This window comes from Excalfactoria chinensis, chromosome 6, assembly GCF_039878825.1.
Source record: "Excalfactoria chinensis isolate bCotChi1 chromosome 6, bCotChi1.hap2, whole genome shotgun sequence".
In the NCBI taxonomy this organism is placed as follows: Eukaryota; Metazoa; Chordata; class Aves; order Galliformes; family Phasianidae; genus Excalfactoria; species Excalfactoria chinensis.
In genome coordinates, this window is record NC_092830.1 from 35,270,294 (window position 1) to 35,295,469 (window position 25,176).

Here is a 25,176-nt window from a genome sequence, read left to right on the forward strand (position 1 = left end):
ACATCACTATATCAAGTGTCTGCATGAACATATTCATCTTTTTGAGCCTGAAAGAAATATAGTTTCTGAACCACACTAAAATCCTGGTCTTGGTCTCTGGTCAAAACCAGGTTACATCTAAGTAACATCTTTCAGCAGCGCTGGTGAGCAGGATGGTGTCTGTGTGGGTAGCCAGCAGGACTGGTGTTAGAAGAGACATGACTGGCCATTTTGCTTCAGTTCTGCACAGCGTACAGCATAGATGACCCTCAAGAAGAAAGTCAGCTTAATAATAATTCATGACAGGCTCTGAATGAGATATTCCAGCAGATAGCACTGTGACTCCTGGGGTAAATAAAAGGCTGGTTTTATCCTTAAGATAGGAACAAACGGGTACGCTACATTAAATACTAGCGTGGTTTCTGAGGGACTAATTGTTAAGAAAGAGTATTTATGATCAGAGGGCTGTAGAATGGGGCTTTCATTGCGAGGCAATTATCTATACACAAATAACTTTAATACTTTGGCATTTTTATAGCCACTCCATTATTTATTTTCCTATATATCCTATTGAAATACCATTCCCCTGGTTACAAGTACGCAGTACTTGGTACTCTTTTTTTTTTTACTCCATTAGAATTAAAATAAAATAGAGGAACACTTTGAAAGAAGCTGAAGAACAATAGGTCCTATTTAACCATCGAACACAACAGGATTTGGCTTTTATGCTTTTGATCAATATTTATGTGACAAGCTATTCATTACTCTTCTCCTCTACCAGTTTAAGGCTGTTGTTCTTCCCACAGCCCAATCTGCACTTTTATGTATTTAATTTATAACAGTTTCTATGGAAAAGAAGTATTCAAAGAAAAAACAAAAGTGCTGATACAGCACGTGGATCTTTCTACCAAACCACAAATCTTCTCTAATGTTCATCTTAAACCGAAGGCAATTCTGGGAAACAAATTAATGATATAAATCATATTATCATTACTCACGTAAAGATACTCTGTTGTAACCCCTTCAGAGAGCTACAGCGAGTAGCTGAAAGAACTCAGTATGGAGAACGCCTGTTACTAATTAAATGATCCAAAAATAGAGTTGCATACATCTAGGACCAAGCCATCTGTGTTATCTCTCTAAGATAAGCCATTATACACCCACAATGATATCCCTTTCATCACTGCAGATATGCAGACTGAGGACTGGCCTTTCTCTCCAATTTAGGAGTGGGGAAAGAGGAGCATGAAAGCAACATTTTCATCCAGGCAATCTATCTGAATGTCAGGTCTGTTGTTCTGAAATCTCTTCTCATATCTGTTTCTGTCAGTCAGCTGCACGACACAAAGCAGTAGCCAAGGAGGACTTCTCCACCAAACACCTTCCCAAAGCAGTACAGAAAGTCACTTCCAATGGGCCACTGGGGCTGTTTTCATGCTTACTGTCTGTGCATTTTACTATTTTCACTATTAAAAAGTTGAACTTTCCCTCTGCTTACACTGATGATTAAAAGAACCACGTTAAAAAGAAAGTGGAACAACACCGGACCTAAAAAAACTGGGTTAGAAAGGTCGGGAAAGAGACTCTCGTGACATCTTTGGTGATAACAAAGGCAACAGCAGCTTGTCTTACAGTCTAGAGCTTCAGAGACAGAAAGCAGACCTCTTTTCAAAACAGCTTCCTATTTCATCAGCCAATGGCTGAGGAAAAGGAGGAGAAAAAGCTTATCAGGGTCTGTCAAGATAGGAGAACAACCTCTGTTCAGTATTCCACCCTCACTTTGGAGCTGCTTTGCTGTTGTATGAGGCAATCTCAAGGCATGTATGTTAAGTTCATTAGAAGCACTATTGCCCTTTCGTTTCTGCCATCAGAAATAAGAACGCTACTTTACAGTAACATTCAACTTAGCGTGGGAAGTAAAAATAATAGACTGCAGACCCACTACTAAGATATATATGCTTAACAACATCTATGATGAAGTACACCTCATTCCCCCTTGCAGCTGAACACCTTAAAGCAAAATAACAGCCAAAGACTAACCTTGGAATAAATGCTGTTTGCTGGTCTCCACTGTTCTCCATTCAAAAGGAAGGGAACTGTTATCTCATAACCTTTTGTCTGGTCCTTCAGCATCTGCTGTCTCAAGGACTCCAACTTGCTGTCCGCATTCTGACCTAGGAAAGGGAGAAGCACTTCACGTTAGAAGGGAGCAGGGTGTGATGACCTGAATGTTGTTATTGAAGGGACCTGGCAGCCCATTTCAAAAGGAAATAATTCAGGAAAAGCATGAGGCATTAAAACATCGTGCATCCGTGCAGCTATTGTCCAAACTTAACACAATGTCATAGGAGAGCTGGGGTTCAGGGAGAGAAGAGTGGAGATGGTTTCCATTATCAATTAGATGCTGAATTGCTAATACAGAAAAGCAAAGATTGAAAAGCTGTAGAGTAGCTGATGAGGGAACAGCAAACCAACCCATGCTGCACCTGAAATCCAGCTTTAAAACTATACAGGGGATTTTTGTTCTTATGCCTTGAGATTTACAAAGGTTGCTATTATTTATGAAGATGTTCTCATATATGACTCTCTGCTTTTTTAACTAGAACATTAGTATTGCCATCAAGGGCCCCAGAAATGGTGTTCAGCACCGCACCAAGACAGGACAAGATAAGGAACAGAGATATTAGAGCACAAAGACAAGGAGATGGGACCCAACGCCTGATTCAACAACATAAAGAGGTACCGGCACCAGCTATTTAAAGTGTTACATTAATAAACATACTGGGGCTTCACTTTCTCTTTTCATTGAAGGTGACAGCAGGGGGAATGCAATAGGTGACTGTCATTTCAATGTCATCATTATGAGGGTAAGCAAACTGCAGGGATTTAAAGGAGATGAGACTTTACCAGGACTATTGTTTCAGTAATTAAAGTAAGAAATCAGCCTTATTCATTTCAGTCCCTTGTTTCTTCCCAGACACAAGCACACTAGATTCAGTCCACAGCAGCAGTGGCTGGAGGAAGGACAGTATGCATGGGGTGTAATACTGGTGACATGCTTTCTCTAGGATGAGCAAACCTGGCTTTGGTACAAACGCAAGCTCCAAAGAACAGCTAATGATCCCAGACACCCCCTATCCCTTCCCATTTCAGCAGTGGAGTTGCTTGGTCCACGTGCTTCATGAGTCTGAGCCACAGAGCACAAAGGGAACAAGCCTGTTCCAGGTGCCTGAATGTTCCAGGTTGACTCCACATGGCAGTATAACCAGATTTAATCCAAGGCATTTCATTATCCCCCCAAACACTTCTTCATGTGTCATCTTACTCCACTAAATGTGGCAAGGTGTGATTGCACTCCATTTCAACAAGCCTGAGCCACATACAGCCAAAGACTTAAGCATTCACTTGTCTTTATGGCTTGAGTATTTCTATACAGACATGCAAGGAGGTCATGAAATACCAAGAACCCCATAACATCAAGGATGAACATTCGCATTAGGAAAAAGGAATATTCTGAAAGAGAATATAAATTCTCTCTGAAAAAGGATCTGGAAATGGTACTGAGAGTGAACCTTGAAAGGATGAGGATGGTTTGCAAGTGCCGTGAGAAAGCTGGAAGGCTGGTGGGGCTTGTCACACTTGCCCTACCAACACACTGAGCCCTCTAGAGCACTCAGATCCCAAGGCTGAAGGTTGTCCATGCAGGGAAAGGGCTCTCCCCCAGCTCCAGCAAAGCCCATTGACAGGCACCTAGCAGGGCGCAGCACCAGCATGAGTGATGCCTCACACCCTACAGAGGGTTAGAGGATATCACCTCACCAGCCCAGGAGGGTCTTATTATTACTAATTAAATCTACCTGGACTGCACAAATCCTCACAGCCCTTTATTCTGATGATCAGCCACGAAGCTCCCTCACAGAGCACAAATTTATGAAGCATATCTCAGAGAAATGAGAAAAGCTTGGCTGTAGCCCCAATTTCTTTTTCCTTTCTTGGCTCACTGGAGCAGACTCAGCTCTATGAATCGAGTGACTCAGGCTCTTCCATTATTTTACAGGATTTGCACTCTGCACGCTCTGTGCAGCTGAGGCTTTAAGAAGCCCTATGAGCACAGTTCTCCTTCCACAGACAAACTGTCTGCATCACTTCCACATAGCACATAGCCCTACCATGCCATGGGCTGCAGCTAGATATCAGGAGGCTTCAAAGTCCTTCTGCTATTCCCACACATGCAAGTTGCCATTCCTATTAACTCTACAAATCATTAACATCACAGCACCATCCAAAACAGAAGAAGAAAGGGAGACAGCGTTTGCAGGCACACAGATACATTATTCCCTCCTTATACAAGGGTACAAAAAGTGCAATTGCAATGAAAATACCACGTGAAAAGTGAACCACATCTACACAAAGTATGGTTTAGTGCTCCCCTCCTACTTCTATTACTCGGGAACACTTACACGACAAGGAGATCCCTGTGGTGCATGAAGAACAAGGTTACAATGAGCAAACTTAATCTTACACACGTGTTTATTTATCTGCACACTGGAAAATGCACATAGCATGCAAGCGTTGATAGTCTGGAGACAGACGTCAAGACAGGTTTATGGGCAACAGCTCTATCTTTATTGGGAAGGATAATTTATTCGGGGGAAACAGAACAGACATGCTGTAGGGCTTGCAAAACCTTGTGAAGCCATAGCATTTATAAAACACAGGATCGATTTCTGCCTAGATTCTTTCCTTCAGCCAAATGTTTTGCTGCTTATCTGGATGCTGCTTTTGTTTAAATTATTGCAGGTGATCTTATAACACAAAGAAAACACCAGTTGGGTTTTTTGTTTGTTTGCTTTCCCCTGTTTTAAGATCAGGACACCAACATGCTGCGCCTATTTCTGAAAGACGACAGTATCTATAGAACTGATGGGTAAACCTGAAACCTTCCCAAATAAAAACTGGGAAAGACACAAAGGTAAATCCTCTAGGTTGGATTAATTAGTCAGCCTGGTTGAACAGCTTCAAAGAATGCCAAGCAAAAAACAAGGGCTCACAAATTGCTCTTCTGCTTATGGGCCACCCAGCTCAGAGCACCAGCACAGCCCTCCCAAAGGGCTTCCCAGGAGAGGAGCTCCATGGTCCTCTGTGCTAATGGAGGGTTTCCATCACCTTGGTCCCCTTCTACAAACTCCCAGTGCCATCGATATTACAGACATAGACATGCTGGTATTTCCTCCACTACTCATTGCCTCTTCTACATATTTTCACTTGGATCCAGGAGCAGCCCATAGGACTGCATAGTGCCCTTCATTCTTCTTGATTAAAGGCAGTTTGTACAAACAGCAAGTTGAGTAGATGTTATCTGTCAGAGACTTCTGTGCTGCTTACATATTTTTTCATCTACAATGTACATCTCCAGCTCCTCCTTGCACTTTATCACGCGAGGTCTTGTTGGCCAAGCAGTTAAAAGACTTGTCATCCTTTTTCTTTCTATGTCAGCTCCCTCAAGCTCTGTGCAAAACAAACTCCATGCATGTGACGTGGCATCACAGTTTAAGGGCTACTGCCTCCTGAAGAAGCCCAGACACACTTTAGATTTCCCTCTACTTAAAATTAATAAGCTTTTAGTCAGGCTGCACAGTGTATTGCTCCTTATGATAAACAAAGAGACGAGCATTCCCCAATGTAGGGAGGACTGGATGAGACGAGCTGATGGAAAAGAGAGATTTGCCTGGCAGAGCACAGAGCCCAGCTCACACTGCACGTGCACAGCACACTGCAATGGCTGGGCCAGTTCATACACATCATCCATCTCTTCGCCTATTCAGAACAGAAATCATGGGGAAAAAATAAAACCTGCTTACCTTTAGAAGACCTCAGATAGGCAGAATCTCCAGCAAAACACCCTCAGCTCCACTGCCAGCCTTTAAATGAGGTGTGGGAAGAGACAGATCCTGGCTCCAGCCCTTCTGGTCACTCAGCTGCACCTGAGCTCCCCTGGGTTAGCCCTGCCTTCCACCAGGTGCTCAATCAGTGCTTCAGGCTGTGACTCAGCATTTCCACTACAGCTACACACAAAGGAGAAGATGTTGACCCCAATCTCACTGCAGCTGCCCTTCAGGAGTTACAGAAAGCAACTGAGCCTTCCCTTTTCCACACTAAGCAATCCCAGCTCCCTCAGCTGCTCCTAATAAGCCTCGTGCTCCAGACTCCTCACCAGCTTTGCTGTCCTTCTCTGGACACACTCCAGGACCTCAATGTCTTTCTTGTAATGAGGGGCTCAAAACAACAGGCAGAACTTTTTCTGTATCCAGCACTCTCTGCAGCTCTGCGTCCAGCTGGTTGGGTGCAGCTGTGCAATGTACCCACACTGTGCCCACCTGATCAGGAGCTTGAGACACACTGACCCCTCTAACATACAGCACCACAAACGTGCTTTTTCACATTTCAGCTTTATAAGCTGAAGAAGTGTCTCCAGTCATCGCTTGTTCTTGCAGGAGCTGTTCCCTTCCTAAACCCCATTCTGCCAATGAAACGATCTGCAATAGGATGCAGCCCCCTCCCCCACGACACCCCATGGATTAGGGAAAGCCATCGGTGCAACCTGGACACAGCAGTGTTTCCAAGGGCACTTGCTGCTTGGCAGCACGGTCAGCATCGCCGTGCGACCAGCTGAGCAAACCAATGACACATTTTAAGGCAAAAAAAGAGAGAGAGAGATGGGAGGGGGAAAAAAAAAAGGCAAAACAAAATGTTCATTGTGGAACATACCCCCTATGCAGTTGGATCATCTTAATCTTCAAGCTTCTGTAATACAACTGTTGGGAGGCTCTAAGTCTGTGCACAATAAAGTGCTTTATTCGGGGAACCGTATGACTCCATCAGTCATTCCAGCACATGTTTGGCACGAATTGAAAGTGAAAAGCATAGCTAAGTCAAATATTTCAGAGCTGAACTTGTCTTTCTAACACACATGGTTTATATATTGGTGTAATATCTATATAACTTTTCAGTTCTCATATACAGCAATGTCATGGCTAAGCTACAAAACGATTGTCTGCTGCACTGGGCAGCATCGCGCTCCTCTGGAGTTAGCACATGTCAAAAAGCCATTTGCTGGAAAATTAAAAGGGAACGATCACACTTGACAGGTCCTCAAGAAAACCTTAGAAATAGCTTTTGTTCATTCTAATTCTTGAATGTCTGCTCCCCACATCGGGATGCTGCACCACTCTCCGCTGTAACAAAGCCAGGACAGGCAGTTCCTTTCCAGGCGTGCACCCAGCCTCTGTTTGCAGATGAAATACTCCTCATCACCCACAGTCACTCCAGCTGATGCAAATGAGATTAAAGCAATCTTGGGAGAGCACAGTGTGATTAAAGCAGAAATAATGTGGGGAGGATTTGGGTTCTCGTTACACAAAATACATATTGAAATGCGCTCGAGGAGAGAAGCCAGTGTATCTCAACGTCCTCCAGAACAAAACATGACAAACAGGGCTTTTGAGAACAACATTTGCCCTTGACTGCAGAAAAGGGCAGAGAGGCTGCAGGGCATTTCAGATGGTGAAAAACCAAGCTTCATCGCTGCGCATAAATACATCCATATACTTGATTTGGGAAACAGCTGTCCAGCCTCATTGGAGATGTTATTTTGTTTGACTGAAGAATTACTATTCAGGATCAGTCTGAAGAAAGAGCTGTCTTCTTTTTATTATTATTATTCTAGAAGAGAATATTTTGAAATTTGGGAAATAAAAACCAGAGAATCACTGACCTGGGGGGCATTTTGGCACACCAGGTGATGGGTGGGAACCAGAGGTCCCCATGGAAGAGCTCAGTGCTGAGTGTTTGCAGCAAAGGGCAAATCATAAATGCTAGATTCAGACCCAAAGCAGCTTTGAAAAGGAAGCGATATAACCTCTGATGATTGTATGATGATAATGGCTTCGGGGAACTTTTGTCCTCTTACTGGAAATCCCATCTTAAGTGAGCTTCGTTTCCAAGTCATGATGCACACCATTAAAAATGACCTGGTCAACCTCTCTGATAGAAACAAACAGGAAAGGACTAACAAGAGGTAAAAAATACTGAGGGTTGCACCCTGTCTTTCCCACAAGTATGTCCATGATGCCAGAATGAAGGATGCCCTTTCTCAACTCAGCATCCCCCCAACACTACTGGGACACTCCATCTTCTTCCTGAACTGCTGCTCCAAAGGATCCCAGTCTTAGAGATTCTCATTCCAGTTACAAACTCAGCCTCACACCCTTCAGCATCAGAGAGGCAGTGCCTAAAGTATCACATATACGGGTAGAGAAATAATAACCTGTGCTTTACGAGAACAGATGCAACCAAGCCACAGAGCTCTGATATCAAAGAAAACATATTCGCTTCTCAGTGATGAGTCCACATCATTGCAAGAAAATCCAGATCCAGCATTCCTCTCCAGCTGCTCCCTTCCAAAGAAAGGCTGCTTGCCATTGAATTAAGTTCAAAATTACTCCCCAAAATACTATTTCCTCTCAGTCTTTTAGAAGGTACTGGACAATCCTTTCTTTCCAATGATTTAATAGCCTCCCCCACTGAACACAAGGAATCCTTAGTGGAACCGTATTGAGGGGCGTTCTATCCTGCATACAATGTACAATCACCAGTGAATAAAATTATTGAGTGGGAGTTTCAGTTTTGCCCATCACACGCACACAAATTGCTCATTCAGATGTTCTCAGATGGCACTGAAAGCAGAGCAAACCCAGCTGAAGCAAATTTCAGTGCTAATTTAGGTAAATGTTCACGGGGAAACCATCTGTGGTTCTTTTCAAGCAAAGGGGCTACTGAGCTGGGGAGCTCATATCCATCATGAGTTTTTGTAAGGGAAATACCTCCTCCTTGCGTTATACAATACAGGACAAAGGAAAATGAAGTGCACCGTACTAAGCTGAATTATATCATCCACCTTTCAAGAAATAAGGAAGAACCATGAGAACTGAGAGTTACTTAATGCTGTTGAGTCCAGCTGACCTGCCCAGGTCTACACGTGCAGCCTTGTGACAAGTGCCACTGGCACTGGACAGGTCCATCACTGACAACTTTCACACCTTCTTTGAGAATAATGAACATTTACTTTTATTGCTTCCTTGGGGCAGGGCAAACATTCAGGACACCTTCCCATGCCACCAGCACGCCCTCAGATCCTTTCAGGCAGGGTTCACTAACAGTCCCAGAGGTTAAAGGATGCACAAGGAGCTGCACAAAGGAGCCAGATCCATGCAGCCCATTTATCTCTGGGCTGAATTATTCTCCTCTGCTGATGGAAATGAGGCTCTTCAGCACATGATGAAATGCATTGGTGCATACAGACAGCACTGCCAGATGCAGATACTGCTGATGCCCAGCTCCATGTGTGGCCATGCCCATGTGCTGACCTCATTTAATGGAGCATTATGATGAAACCCAGAAGTAATTTTCTCTTTTTTACGTGACTACATCAAAACAAAACCCCATAACACTTGAATTTGGCAACATGCATTCTTGAACTCCTGAGTGACACTAAATACCCAATGCTGAGTATATTCTTTTCAGCAAGCAGTATTTGGCCTCTCCCACTGCTAGTGAAAGGGGAAAAAGACTATCCAGCAGCAAAAAAACACAGGTAAATATCAGTGCAAGAATGAGAATCCAAGGAGCCCAAATGCCTGGGGGCACATGCCTTCAGTTAGCGGATGTTCTGTGTCCGCAGGGCTGCTTAAGTCATGCCACTACTGATAAGAGAATGCATGCTCTTCAAAGTTTCTACAACAGCCAAATAACAAGATTTCATGTCTTTTCCTTAAGAAAATGCTTTGTGTGTACTTTGGCTGCGTATTGCTAACTCAAACCGTACGTTCACCTCCAGTACTTGTGGTGCTGCTGTACCGCTGCCAGGTGTGAATTCACAGGCATTAAGGTGACTCTGCAGTTTAATATCATAATTAGAAGAGGCTTCTCCTGATAACGTTAGCACTCAGATCAGTAATGAATCTCCTAATAGTAAGTTCAGCAGCTTACACAACCTGGAAGACAATCAAAAGCTTAAAAATGCAGGTAAGAAAAAAAAAATACCATAAAAGGCATAGAAGCATTATTTTGAGATAACAATGATGATAGATATAAGACTGGTCAGAGTTACAAGCATCACCAATCCTTTCTTATGGTCATCAAAATCACCCTGGGGATAAACAAAACCTCCAGGATCGGGAGTCTACTGAAAAACACCACCTCTCCTCGGTTATTTTGTCATCCTCTTATCAAAGGGTATGGATTCAATACAGCCCAGAAAATCACAGAGGCCTTTGGGTTGGCAGGAATGAAAGAACATCAAATGGCTTGGGTTGGATGGGACCTCAAAGATCACCCAATTCCAACCCCCCAGCCACAGGCAGAGTTGCCCCCCAGCAGATCAGGCTGCCCAGGGGCCCATCCAGCCTTGACCTTGAACTCTTCCAGGAATGGGGCACCTACAGCTTCTCACCTCATCCAGCCCTGCTGCTGTGTTTTGTTCCTCCTGAAACAACAGGGATTGTCCTCGGTGCTGCGCTGTCACCTCCAGAACCAGCAGCAGCCCTACAACACACCAACCAACCAACCCAAGCCATGTAGTTTTCACTCAAGTTTGCCACAGAGTTGCCCTTGACACTATGCAGGGGCTGAGATCTGCCTCTGCAGGTGTGACTTAGGTCATTGGCACTGTAAAATGTTGGAGGGGACACGCATGTGAATACTGATAAAAGGAAGCTCAGCTGGGCTCTGGGAAATGTGCACTGGCAGCATAAGATGTGTTAAGAGCACAGTGATAAATCAGTCAGGATTAGGATGTGAGAGGTCTGACCAAGGCTGGTGGAGGACCAAATCGGCCCTCATATGAATTCAGCTTTTTAAAAACAGAATTTCATGATCAAAAGCATCGCTGGCAGCTGACAGTGGAAGCGACAGATAAACACAGCCCCGCTTCTGCATGGAAAGCAGCCCAAAATGGAGCCTTGAGATCGGGGATGCTCAGTGTGTCTGGATGGCGACCTTCCCAAAAATCTCAAGGAAAACAAGAGGTGAGAAAACACCAGCAGCAAGCCGGCAGCTCGCCAGGGAGAGGAGAGCTAATGATGCGAACACGATGGGGAGAGCGGGCATAATGTCCTCAGCTGGTGTATTTTGGCAGGGATCTATGGAGCCCCGCGGGCAGGGGCAGCCCGTGCCAGGCTGTCTGCAGGGGAGCAGATAGGGATAATCGTCAGACAAGGAGGTGATTATAAACAGACCGTAAATATCCACCGCACACACTCGGATGGTGTGAAAGAAGACAGTGTTTGAAATGAGCTCAAAGTATGTCGGAGAGATCAGTCCTGAAGTGAGAGACAGGGAAAGATGCCTCTGTAATTTGTTCCCGTTACGGTCAATGCGGTTGAGATCAGAAGCAAAAATACAAGAAATCTGGCAGAAAAGTTCCTTTAATGGAAGGTAAAGAATTTTGGACTGCAATCTTAGGATTTTCTCTCTTCCCACTCCTCTGCCAGCCAATACCCAACACCTTCAAGAGATTTAAGAGGCTTCCCAACATGCACTGATTTGGAGTTCACCTTCATACACCATCACTTCCATTGCCTGCCCTGCAGATACACGAAGGCCTCGATTCTGCAGAAGCTTACACAGAGATTGAATTTTAGGCATCTGGCTAAACCTGTGAGATTAGATCTTATCCTTCGAGATACCCTCCATCAGGGTAACAAAGCAGAATCAGCTTTGCTCTCTTGCCGAGGCCAACACTACAGTGAGCTCTCCATGTAGTCCATGAGGACAACAATAACCAAGAGCTGGCAATTCTGGCAGCTGGCAAACACAACTGTAAAGCTGGGATATTTGGAAAAGGAATTCACTCTGAAAGTGAAAGGCGAGGCTACTGTAAGTTTTCTGGCTGTAACTCGGTAATTTCTGTCCAAGATTGGAACGGCCACCAGGGCAGCCCCAGGGGATTTGTGCCTCTTGCCTTTTCCAACAATCACATCTCAAAACTGATTTTCGAGGCATTTCACAATGCAGACTGCTTGACTTATCACTACGTGTAAGGGATTATTCTTTGGCAGCTTTGTCTCCGAGCTTGCTGAGGAGCGCTGATGGGCAAATCCTGGTCAAGGGCTGAGCAATCCTTTGTCTAAAGGACACAGACAGACAAGACCAGGCAAGTGCTGGTCGGAGTTGACGAAATCTTTTGTCTGAAGGTTTGCAGAGAGTGAGAGAAGTAGCATCTTAATGGCCGGGAAGCAGCCTTTAGTGTGGGCTCACCTCGAGGGAGGTAACGATCTCAGAGGTGCTAGACGTGACTCTTAGAGAGGTGCCCAGGAATACCACGTTGGCAGAAGAAGGATAAAAAAGGATGGGGGGTGTCCTGGCAGCACTGCAAATCACTTGGATTAGGTACACCAGCATATAACCATATGGGGTTATATAACCATAACAGCAGGTGACTACGACTTTCAGCACATCTGCCACCAAGAAAGCAGCAAGGCTGAAGCTGTTCTCTACTTGCACAAGGGAAAAAGAAAGAAAGAAAAAGGAAGAGTTATGAAAGGAGAGGATTCCTAAATCCAGCTGAGCTACAACAGTCCGTGGGCATCACTGCTGCTCAACACCTGCCATGAGGACATGAAGCTGATGGACACTTCCCACAGAACATCAGTGCAAATGCAACCTTAGAAACTCAGCTCGGTTCTTTGGGAATTCCATCGTGCAGATCGTGGGGTTTCTACACCACTCACTGTTTCTCTCTCTCATCTCAGTGTTAGATCCAAGCCTCCCACCTGCCCTTTGATTTCGCTGCAGTGTCACCCAAAGTGGCACCTCCAGGGATGATGACCTCCCTGCTCCCTGAGCAGCTGCGCCAGTGCCTCACTGCTCTGTTGGAGAAGAAATCGTTCCACCTCTCATCCTAAGTACTCAATTAAATGCATTGACTTCCTCAGCCCGCCCTGGGATTTCAGGCTGACTCGTGCTGAAACATCCCCATATCCTTCCCATAGCAAACGGTCCCGGGGAAAGTCGCCGTGCATAAACTTGGGAGACAACCAAAAGTTTACAGAGCTTAAAGTTACGAACAGCAAAAGTTCGTACCAACGCTCAGAGACCCACGCACAGCTGAGCGGTGCTCCATGCGCTTACAACGCGAGGATCTCCCTCCCTTCTCCCTGCCACACGAAATCTGCACCGTCAGCTGCTGCTGAACGGCAGGAGCAGGACGGGGCAGCGACCCACGCAGGTCGCCCAGCAGCCGCAGCTCCGCTCCCGGCCGCGCTCACTCGGGATGAAGCAAAATCCTGCCCGTGGAGCTGAGTTGGGAAGCACCGAACCCAAACCCGTTCCCTGCTCTGTATTTCCCCACCCCCTGCCCGGGGCCCGGGGAGAGAAACGCGGAGCGAAGTATTGGGAGGGGGATGCGGGAGTTCCGCACGCACAGCGCCCGGCACCGCGGGGCTCCGGGGCGGGGGAGCAGCGCCTGGAAATGGAGCTCGGGCTGAGGAAGGGCTGCAAACCCTCCCCGCGTCCGCCTGCGGATCTCGGGGACTTACCTCTCGCTCGGGGTGATGCGAGGAGCAGCGCGCTGAGGCTCAGCAGCAGCACGGAGGGACGCGGAGCGGGGGAGCGCTGCCGCTCCGCACGGAGACGCTTTGACATCTTAGCCCGGACTGAGGGAGACAAACTTTCATCAGCTGGGGCTGGAGAGCAGCACCATCATATACAGTTACAGAGAGGAGCGAGCCGGGACTCAGGATGTGAGAGATTTCCTGCATGCAGTTAACTCCAAACCCCTCCTGCTCCTGCATCAGCCGCTGATGAGTTGGGCTCTGCTTTCTTAGGGGAAAAAAAAAAAGTTTGGTGCTTTTTTTTTCCCTTCTGTTTCAAGATTTCCTCCCCTCCCCCCCCCCCCCCCCCCAGCTCCCTCCCTCCCTTCCCTCTCTTTTGGCAAGGCTAATTCTGTTGACCGTTGTACCAAACGAACCTCCCGGCCGGGCCGGGCTGCGCTCCCTGCACCAAACAGCTGAGCCCCACACGCTGCTGCCACCGCACCGCAGCTGCCCGGCGTCCCCCTTTCCCGCAGAGCTCTGCTTTAAGTACCCACCAACACACGGGCAGATGCATTTGTTCAAACCTTCCTCTTTCAAACCATCGTTACCAACTGGGAGAATAACCTAACACGGATTATCTAATCCTTGGTTTGCCACCAAAGCACACAGAGTGCCCATGCGTTGTTGCACGGTGCTGCAGAGCAACTGAAAGTTCCCGGTCCTGCAAACCAACACATAACTTCATAGTGCAGTTTTATTTTGGGGTCAGTTTTCCCCAGTCTCGCAGTTTGGATGTTGATACTGATTTCTGCCTGTTGATCCCATATTCCTTCTACATTAAATAACTGGTTAACTGGTACACAAGGCACAAGGTGGGGGGGTGGGGGGGGGGGGGTGTCACTGTCCCTGGAGGTGTTCTAGATCCATGGGGATGTGGCACTGAAAGGATGTGAGCATGAGAGGTTTAGGTTGGATCTTAGGAGGAAGTTTTTCACCCAGAGGGTGGTGATGCACTGGAATAGGTTGCAAAGGAGGCTGTGGATGCCCCATCCCTGCAGGCATTCAAGGCCAGGCTGGATGTGGCTCTGGGCTGCTGGTTGGTTACCCTGCACACAGCAGGGGTTGGAACTGGATGAGCACTGTGGGCCTTTTCAACCCAGGCCATTCTGTGATTGTATGATTCCATGATGGGATGGGTTGGGGATCTGAGAGCTCTTTCCAACCCTGATGGCCCCATGGTTCCTTGTAGGGACATGGGCAGTGGGCATGGCGGGCATGGGTCGGACTTGGGGATCTTTTCCAGCCTTAGAGATTCTGTGATTTTATGTACAGCTTCAAGTCCCTAAATGCAAAATGATCCCTGCTTCACCATTATCAATTACATGTTAGCAGGTAGGCTCAGCGTGGTTTCATCCCTTACAGCCGAAACTAACCATCTCTGTTGCCCTTCAGACTGGAAGGAACCCTACCGAACTGCAACGGCTCTGGTGAACAGCAGTAATATTCACAGCCTTCTCAGAACCCTTCTGTAAAACACCAACCAAAACCAACCCAACAGGGAAAAGCAAAGTTAACCTGCAGTGCCCCTGTTTCACTGCTCTGCACCCAGGAGAGGCCAAGCCTTGACTTTTCCTTTCTCATGTCAAACCACCTCCCACAATTAGTTTTATGAGGCCTGGCTTATCCCCTTACGAAGAACAAGGGTGAGTTTCCCTGCAGGAAATGAAAATTGCATCCAGGTTGTGGGGCTGCTTCAAAGGGGCACAGCCCCAGCCGGCAGGTCGCTCCCTGCCTCCTGCAGCTTTGTTCTCAGTGCTGCTGGGGGGGGAAGGGGGGGCGTCACTGCTTCCCGGCTCCTATTTACCTTTGTCTTTTTGCTACTTACACATTTTTTCTTCTTCATTTTTTCCTTTTCCTCCTTGTCTTCCTGCCTGGCCGTATTTTCCTTTGCTCTATTTATTTTTCCTTCACTTCAACCCTGTGTAACTATTCTCTCCCAGATGTGCTTCCCTCGGTGCTGGCTTAGGGCTGCCCCACAGTAGCAGCGTGGTGTGAACAGCTCAGACATCTTTTCACTCTGTCTTTACAGCCCATCACCAAACTCATGGCCATTCCCCTCTGTTAGGACAGGCAGAGGGTGGCACACACTGTGGCTGCTGGCACTCAGCCGTAAGGCTCAGCTTCCCATTGCATCGCTTCCCTTTATTCTTCCCTCACTTCCCCCTGGTTATCAAGGGGATTATCAGGGGGATGTCAGGAACAGTTTTGTCTCTGGAAGGCATTGCAACAGGCTGCCCATGGAGCAGTGGGGTCACCATCCCTGGAGGCATTCAGGAACTGAGGATGTGTGGCACTGAGCAACACAGTGATGGGCACAGTGGGATGGGTTGGGATTAGCCTTAAAGATCTGAGGGGGCCTTTCCCTCCCCATTGCCACTGTGCCACTTGGAAAGGGCAGCTTGGAGGAGCTTAATGTTCAGCTTGCATCTATACATGAAAAATCCATGTAGAAAGTCCACGTGATTTTTCACAGCTCACATCTGACTGTATCAGGATGCAGACAGTAAGTTTGGACTCTGCTCATCAAATTACTTGTTCATGCAGAAGCTCTTTTTCACATGGCACCGGAAAGGTCAGTTCAGAAGAGAGACGTATGGAAAAGACCAGTACGGAATAACTAACCTGGAAAGAGCGTGACAGGAGGGTCAGTGCAGACAACAGGAGATGCACTGAGGGAAGCATCAACTCCCATTGGCAGAAAGAGCTGTGAGGAGTCAGTTGCTGCTGTAGACCCATCTGCTTTCAGATATCCAGTAACTGCAGCATCGAGTGCTATCCAGAAATGCAAGTCTTTCTATTCCTATACGTGCCAAAAGGCACGAAGACTTGCCTGGGCTTTGCTACAGGCATCTGCATTTTTGGGGCCTCCAGGCTGAAGTTTTTTGCTTCAGTTATTGTAAACAAAACAAAACAAAACAAAACAAAAAAATCCCTTTTCCCTTTGAAAGCTGCCTGTCCCCCCCGCCAGCCACTGAGACTTTGTGTCTCCAGCCCTCCCTCACTTCATTAACTCTCTGCAGAATCTAGATCCTGCTGAATGGTGACTGCAGGGGCAGATTGCAGCGCTCTGTAATTAACAGGCGGAGATGGAGCGTGTTATGGCCTGACCCTTCGCCACAGAGCTCTGCTGCAGGCCCGTCCCAGTGCTCCAACAGCACGCTCCCAGGAATAGCATCCATCCGCTCTGTGCTCTGGGGTGAAATACTTGCTCTGTTACATGGATCCGGGTGGTTACTGCGCATACTTGGGAGAAGTTGCATTCTCTAGATTTCCTGATCTATGAGGGCAAGTTTCCATTCTGCATATCTCACAGCGTGTGCACACCCTGCTGGGCTGTCACGCTGCCTCAAGCTGTGCTGAGTGCCCCAAGCGAGGTGTTAAGCCCATGAAATGCAATGCAAGCTCAGCAAGCTTACCCCTGTGCTATCAATAGATAAGCCCCTCCCTTCCTTCCCCTTTGCAGCTCCCTGCTTTGCTCTCAGCCTTGTCCACATCCTGTCCCAAAAGTCCCATGATGCTGAATTCACCCACCATTGCTCTGACCTCTGAGCAGAGGCAGCACCACCCAGCACCCCACTGCCATCACTGCCCTGTACCCCAATCCCCAGTACCTACCTGCTGTCCCTAATTCCACAGAGAGTCTCCTTGGTTGCACATATGCTAGAGATGCTTACAGAGCTGAGTTTGAGCAGAGCTTGCTTCTTTAAGAGATGGCCTTGTGGGTGCTGGAAGGAACACAGCCCTTGTAGGGAGCCAAGGATGGCTGCAGCCCATGGAGGTTGTAACACTGAATTCAAAGAATCGCAGGATCATTAAGGCTAGGAAGGACCTCTCAGATCCCCAAGCTCAACCCCAGCCCACCCCCACCATGCCTAGTGTCACATCCCCATGGCTCTGGAGCTTCTCTGGTTTGGTGACCCCCTCTTCCCCACTCCCTGGGAAGCTGTGTCACTGCATCACATCATTCACTGCAGAGCCCCTGTGCTGAAAGGTTTTGAAGTACATTTCTTTTTAGACAACGAAGACACTAAACTGAGTCCCACCTTGACTGAACGATAAAGCATTATAAAATTACATCCTTCTATGGAAAAAGGCCAAGGGAGATGCCATGGTGTCCATCCCTGGAGGTGCCCATGGCCATGGATGGGTTCTGTGCAGCCTGAGCTGGGGGTACAGCCAGCCCACAACAGGGGTGGGAAGTGGATGTGCTTTAAGATCCCTTCCAACCAAAGCCATTCTGGGATTGATATTCAAGTATCACAGGAGGGACAGTGGTTGGGGCATGAGCACATCACTCTCCTGCCCTGCCCCACTCCTCTGCAACACCGTGTTGAAAAATAGCTTCTCTCCAGCAAAACGAGGGAGGAGGGTCAGCTGTAGTGCTGATTAAGCTCTCTATAGTGCTTTATAGGGAAACTACACAGCCTGTTGCAGCCTGCTGTAACAGGGCCAAGGGTGAAAAAGCCACGAGGAGCTCAAGGAAGGGCAAACAAAGAAACCCACCGCTCCAAGGATACAGGACCTTCACCACAACAACAGCAACCCCCTGAATTCTTCAGCAGTTAAAACACAAAGACCCAAACCTCACGCTCTCCCTCGTTACATTCTTTTCCTGTAGCATAAACCCTCGGTCATGCAAACACAGAGCTCTGAGAGCAGCCCCCCAAGCCACGGAGCCTCCCTGTTCCCTTCCTCTCATCTCCATAAATCAGAGCCAGGCTCTGGTGTGGCTGTGCAGCCCCAGAGCACTGCATGTCCTTGGGGTGCTCTCACGTTCCTGCCCAGCACCACTGCAAGCCCAAAGCAGAGGGATGTGACCTTGCACCCTTGGCACCCTACATCCACTCCCAGAGGACCCAGCCTGCTCCCTGCGTTACCTGCAAGAAGCATCATTTTAAGCTTTGCTATTTGGTTCAGCAGTCACAGTGAGAAGTGTCGGCTCTGCAGTGGGATCACAGAATCATAGAATGGCCTGGGTTGAAAAGGACCACGATGCTCATCCAGTTTCAACCCCTCTGTTATGTGCAGGGTCACCAACCTCCAGGCCAGGCTGCCCAGAGCCACATCCAGCCAGGATCCTCGTATCAGACAGAGCAGACTGTGAGCAGGACGGTTTCCTGAGCTACAAACCCTTTAGATACAACAACTTGCTACGTAAGTTTTTTCTGACTCCAGACCAGACTTGGAGAATAAACGCTTTGATCCGTTGCTACAGATTTCAGTGTCTCCCTGAAAACAAAAGGAAAAGAATCCCACAGATTTTTACACGTCTCACAAGAGGACAGTATTCAACTCAGACCAAAATTATGAAGTCATATATTTTTAGCATTCCTGTCTAGCCACAAAACAATGCAACATCCATCATCATAAATGCTGGGGCAGTAAATTAGAAGGACGGCGTGTTTTTTTGGATGTTTTTAAAGAATAAAGTGTTCCGAATGGGAAATCTCAGAGAAATCATTAAAAAGTACTGAGGTATGCGTCCTGGCAGAATGAAATCAATTAGCTCCTAATCTCATATCTTTTAGGGATGGAAGAGCGAAGCAGAGCTGCTTTTATAGGCATTCTCCGATTGTTACTTCCTGATGCAAAACTTCTACTTGCTTCGGCTCACAAACACAGCGAGTGAAATCTCAGAACTAAAACAAATAGAAGCAAGTGTTGGTTTTGGAACATTAGCTAATAGTATTAGATGGAACAGCCAGCCCATAATTATATATCTTTCATGCAGTTTAGCTTATGCCATTATATAATTAAATTTAGACCATCGAGCCCTCAAAGTTATCTTTTTCCATAATAACTAACACAAAAATTATATATGTGCTCCCAGTAGCATTACGAGTTAAGTATAGACTTGGTGACACTTTGCAGTAAGTGGGCATTCATTACCAATCCCTCTGGCGTTCACTGCAGTAACATTAGTCACGAAGAACTCATGTGGATCTAATGCGTGGTGTATCTGTCTGTAAATCACATTGCAGAATAACAGGGAATTCCCTCTCTGGGACATCATTGCAGTGCTGGAGACAACGCGGCTGCTCAGGGGAGGCGGCCCTGTTGTCACTGCCTCACTGCCATGATAAGCCTCCAGCTTGGCATTGGCCCATGGAGTAGAGCATCCTTTCCTCATCGCTCCCCCCACATCCCGGCCTGTCTTTCTCCTGCCACTTTCTGGGGTGACACAATTTCAGAGGTTGTGCTGGTTATAAAAGCTGGCCTGAATCTCTGTGTGTTTGTTGGTGTTTGTTGTTGTGTTGTTTGAACTCCCTGGCCACAGTCACATTTTATCATTCATTGAACTGATTTCTGAGGGATCTGTCCTTCAGCTTCTGTCTGGATTCAAGAGGACACCAATCCCATGACCTCCTGTTCATAGATGCATACAGTATCCTGAGTCGGAAGGGACTCATAAGTATCATTGAGTCTGACTCAAGTTTGATCACAAACTTTACTAAATCATAGAATCATATGGAAGGGACCTCAAAGATCATCCAACCCCCACTATGAGTAGGACTGCCAGCCACTAAGTCACACACCAGATCCAGGGCCGCATCCCACCTAGCCTTGAGCACCTGATGTACATCATCTCATCCCAGGAGATATGAGGAGCTCCCTTCTTTTAGGGAATCAGAAGCCCTAAGAACCATGAAAACACTGAATACAATGGGAAGTCTCCACATTATTCAAGCACAGCTTCATGAACTGCAAAGGCTTTCCTTTTAGAACATGCTAGATAGTGTATTATTAGACAGCACAAGAGAGAAGATGAGGCTAAAATACATCTAACAGACACTATCATTTCCTATTTTCAGTTTCTAAAGCAACATGCAGACCTGTAGTCACTCTAGAACCACGCACAGCCTACGTGTAACTTGTGTTCGCACGAGGATCTTCCAATAATTCTACGTTAACAAACCTCTCGCCATTGTAGGACATTGCAGAAGGTAAAAGTAATTAGAACGAAGCCCAGAAATAGATCGTGGTGACCAATTTCTAACAATCAGGGAATCTCTTTTCTACTCCTTTCTACACGACGTGAACTTCAAGCACTTTATTCTGCTTTTCCTATGTACTAATTTGATGTAATTGTGGGTACTGTGAGCACATTTGTGCCATTTCTTCTCCTTTTTTAATCATTCTGCAGCTGCTAGAGAGATGATACACCTCATTATCTTGTTCTGTGGGTCATCTAAAATGGATATGAAGTAATTCTACCTCCTGCAGCTTTGGGAAGGAGCCGAGGAGAAGTAGGATAAGATGCCTGACAAAATTGAAATAAATAAGTAAAGCAATGAAATTAGAATGCTTTTTATTTCCAACCTAGCAATGTGTTTTCATTTGGCGTGCTGCTTTTGGCAGCTCTGTCGTAACCAGGCTGCTGGAGGAAAAAAACGGGACCTCCCCAAACACTCCCAGTTAGCTCAGTGGGGAAACAAGTTTCACTTTCCAGAGGCAAACTCGCCCCATGCCCCTACCAGCAGGCGGGCCAGCACTGCTCAGCAAGCAGCGTGGGCTCCTCTCTGATCAAGGACCTGGGGAAGGGATTGTTGTCATTTTGATCTCAGTTGAAGATATGTCAAAGCTTGGGAAGTATTTCCATCCCTATACTGAGTTTCTCTACCTGCAGTGTATCCTAGTACCTTCTTTTATCCTATTTTTTTCTTATGCTGTGGTGTCCTTCTTGCATTTAATTTGTGGCACCACTTTCTAACTGTCCTTTATTGAGAAGTTTGCAAATTGGGAATGTTGGGACCTCACAGCCCCACTGCCTGGTGCTGGGCAATGTGGATTAAAGCAGGGGAACACAAGGAGGGCATCTTCCTGGCATCCAACCCACAGCCCTGCTCAGCAAGAAGCACACTGAGAAACAAATGACACAGGCTGAAGACATATGAAATCTGACCCTGTGGGACAACCCCATGCACTGATCCGCTCTGCCAGCGAACAAGAGCCCAGTCAGTGCTCCCGGAAAGACAATTAGCTGCCCATTAAGCACACAGGCATTTCTGCCCTCGAAGTCAAAGGAGCAAACATCCCCGCAGAAGAGGCAAGTTGGGGTATTTTTGGCCACGAAGCTCTTACTGTGCGAGATGTATTGGGAATGGATTCCTCCAGAGAGAGCTGCCAGAAATTTTATCCCTGCTTTCCTGTGCTGTTTTCCTTGTAAATCAGCCCTCTCACAAAAAGCATTACATTGACACGGCCAATCTCAGATCCTAAGCAACAAAACTCCAAGCAAGTCTTCCCAGACAGTCTCCTATCTGAGCAGCTGAGTGAAATCTGAAGCAACTATTGGTTTGCACACACGTACACAGGAAAATATGTGGGTTTAAGATAAATCCCCAGAATACCGTAACCATCAGCACTTTACGCTGCAGTGACTTTCAGCCCTTAAGGATGTGTTCTGTTGGTGGCAGGTGGGCAGTTGGGCTGGATGGTATTGGTGGTCTTTCCCAACCTTGGTGATTCTATGATCCTATGGTTCCTGGCAGATGAAATTAATGATGCCAGCATGCAAACCAACGCTGTGCCTCGCACACCCAACACGGTTTGTGTTCCACAGGTGGATTTCATTTTTAACAGTGCAAAATTTAGCCTATCTGAAGCCTTCAGCCTAACTCTACTTAGAGGCTTGTATTTAGAAGGAAAAGGCAGAGCTGGTGAGCCTGAGCACCCCAAAACCATCTCACCCTTACCAACACTCATCAAACACTGTTCTGCACTCGCATACGCACCAGGAGTGAGAAAACAACTCACCAAGGGGCTGAGGAACAACCAGCAGTGCCTACCGTCAGCGGTGCTAATCCTCGTATAGTTGTACCCACAGGAAAACGTGCCCCTCCTGGAGCTATGGGGTGTGTGCCAACAGCCAGAGAAACTGCATCTGAAGAGAAGGAAAATTCCAACACTCAGCCTGCATGGGCAATCCCCAGCACAGGCTGGGAGCTGTCTGTGCAGCATGTTATCCAGTGATGAATGCATTCTTTATTTTGAAATGCCTGCAAGTCCAAAGGAAAATGATGCCAATTTTGTCCCTAGCTCTACAGTTTATTAAGTTGGTGCCTACTTGTACAGGGCTAAGCCTGTGAGGCTCGTGTTTTTCTGAAGTAATATTTTCCTGTATAATCTATTTTCTATTACAATGACTTAATTGTAGAGCTGAAATGAGAGCCAGGATTGTTTTCTGGATACATTATCAGATACCTTCTTTTCTAAAGCCCAGAAAGAGAAATTAAGTTTACAACAGAGATCACTTCTGTTATTTGGAAGCAAAGGTTTCATATCACATAAAGCATTCCCAGACAGTGATTTGTGTCAGGCATTTTGCTCACTGGGTATGCCTCCAATCTTATTTATGGGAGAAAATTTCCACCTCACATTGCTACATAACGGCCATGTAAAAAACTGCATTTGCAGAAAAATAGAAGCATTTCAAAGTAACCGTTCTACAAAGCCAAAAGATTTTACCAGCATCCCACCTGCTTTTAGACGGCGAGGAGGCAGGGACACCAATGAGCCAGGGGATGTGAAGATGCAGCAAGACAATGTGGTACCATCTTAAGGATGGCCAGAAGAGATGAGAGGAAACCAAGTACCTTGAGAGATGTCCTGCCCCATAAGCACTGCCTTACCTCGTGTGTCCTCTTGAAACATATCGAACCAATTGCTGGGTACTTAAAACAATCTATTCGGAATAGAGTGTATTTATTCAATAAATATCTTCTCCATGAGCAAAAATGAACATCATTAATCCCACCTTGCAAACCAGGAAGCTGAAACACAAAGAGGAAAAGCAATGCAATAGAGAGGCTCTTGGGGGCCAGCACGAGTCATGCAGCTGGAGGCCATTGGGGCAGCCAGCGCTCTGCTCACAAACATCGCTCTTCCAGAAAAGCTGACCTTGCATCTTGGGCTGGATTAGCAAAATAAAGCACAGATAGCAAAGGCCGACTCCCAGCCTTGTTTGAACACACTCAATGGAGTGTTTGTGCAACAGAGGTTAACGCTTGCAATGATTTTTTAGCATAGGATTTGTGGCGCAACTTCTCAGGCACTTTCAATAATTGCGTTATTTTTAACAGTACCAAATAAAAACACGACGGTTGGATAAATATTATATTCATATTTTATTCCATAAATAAATTCCATTGGTTGTTTTTACTTCCAAAATGTACAAATAAAGATTTAAATATTTCTGAAGGAAGCACTGCAGATGGTTTTAGTTCTGCCGTTCTGATGCAAACACACTTCTTGGCACGGCTTCTTAATATGCCATTTCTATAAATACTTAATGCTTGCAGAAGTGGAGTAGATTACATATTAAACTGAGAAACAACAACAACAAAAGAGTTAAGACCGAAGTTTTAAATATTGCCTTTTACCAGGTAAACTTGCTATGCGAATTCACTACATAAACAGGAATCGAGTCCTTCCGAGAGCTCCAAGATTGGTCCTTTTTGGTATGTTAAGTATTAATGTGAAACTGCTGCTGCTATGATTATGTGGTAATGCTATTTGAGCTAGTTTCTAAACATAACAAATAATGATATTCGTTTTTCTTTAGTTCAAGGATTTAACTCACAGGAAATCAATTAGTAGAATACTTCAGAGAAATAAGTTTCCCAGGTCTTAGAAACCCGGCTCTATTGCTACAGAGATGTATACTTCGAAACAGATGAAGATAAATAACACCACTGTAATTCAGTATTTGCATTAAGAATTCTTAAAATTATTTCCTCTGGGTGCACTGACCATAAGTTGATGCTCTGAAACAGCTGTGCTCCTTTTCAGACTGCCTTTGCTTACTTGAAAGTTGCCTTAAAATTTCAATTGAAATATAAATGATCTTTCTTTTTATATAAAGCGCCAAAGATAAGAAAAATACCTCCAGGTAATTAAGATAACAGCAAGTTTTATGGCTTATCTAACAGTCAAAGGCATTGGAGATCCAATTACAATGACAGGCAAGAGAATCCTTGGTCACTCGGTGTTCCTTTGAAGGAGCTGGTCCAGTAATTGCTGGGAAAGAAAGAAAAACAGCTTTAAGATTGGGTTAAACATCATGAGGTGAAGTATAAACCTTCAGTGATGCTGTGGGGTGGCAGAAGACTCCTCAGAGCCCTGCACTGCTACAGGGCTGTGGGCTTCACTAGAGAGAAAAACCATCATGCTAACTACTGCAAAACAGCAAGGCTTGGTGTCCGAGAGCTCTTCATCTCATCATAGTTGAAGGAGGGAGGATTTAGGTTGGATATCAGGGGGACGTTCTTTACTAAGAGAGTGGTGAGGTGCTGGAACAGCTGCACAGAGAGGCTGTGGATGCCCCGTCTCTGGAGGTGTTCAAAGCCAGGTTGGATGGGGCCCTGGGCAGCCTGGTCTAGTATCAAATATGGAGGTTAGCAGCCCTGCATGTGGCAGGGGGTTGCAGCTTCATGATCCTTGAGGTCCTTTCCAACCCAAGCCATTCTGTGGTTCTATGATCTATAGATCAGTGGTCAGACATACGTCCCATAATACATCAAAGAAGGCTTCTGGACCCACACTG

The 25,176-nt window shown here is 46.2% G+C and overlaps 2 protein-coding genes across 3 annotated transcripts in view; both read right to left on the bottom strand.

Annotated features, from left to right (window-relative positions):
• The window catches only part of ADAM12 (ADAM metallopeptidase domain 12), a 154,059-nt gene extending 140,021 nt beyond the window's left edge, over positions 1–14,038 (bottom strand). Inside the window, exons 1-3 of one of the 2 annotated variants that reach the window (XM_072340304.1) lie at positions 14,006–14,038; positions 13,575–13,857; positions 2,020–2,153 (exon numbers count right to left, since the gene is read on the bottom strand). In XM_072340304.1, coding sequence (XP_072196405.1) covers positions 2,020–2,153; positions 13,575–13,680 — 240 coding nt within the window. In that variant the 5' untranslated portion in view covers positions 13,681–13,857; positions 14,006–14,038. Of the gene's footprint in view, positions 1–2,019; positions 2,154–5,840; positions 6,220–13,574; positions 13,858–14,005 lie in introns of those variants that run through there. The other variant, XM_072340305.1, reaches the window with a different exon arrangement.
• Positions 14,039–23,740: 9,702 nt separating this feature from the next.
• Positions 23,741–25,176, bottom strand: part of C6H10orf90 (chromosome 6 C10orf90 homolog) — a 63,756-nt gene continuing 62,320 nt past the window's right edge. The window contains exon 9 of the mRNA XM_072340216.1: positions 23,741–24,650. Coding sequence (XP_072196317.1) covers positions 24,612–24,650 — 39 coding nt within the window. The 3' untranslated portion in view covers positions 23,741–24,611. The remainder of the gene's footprint in view (positions 24,651–25,176) is intronic.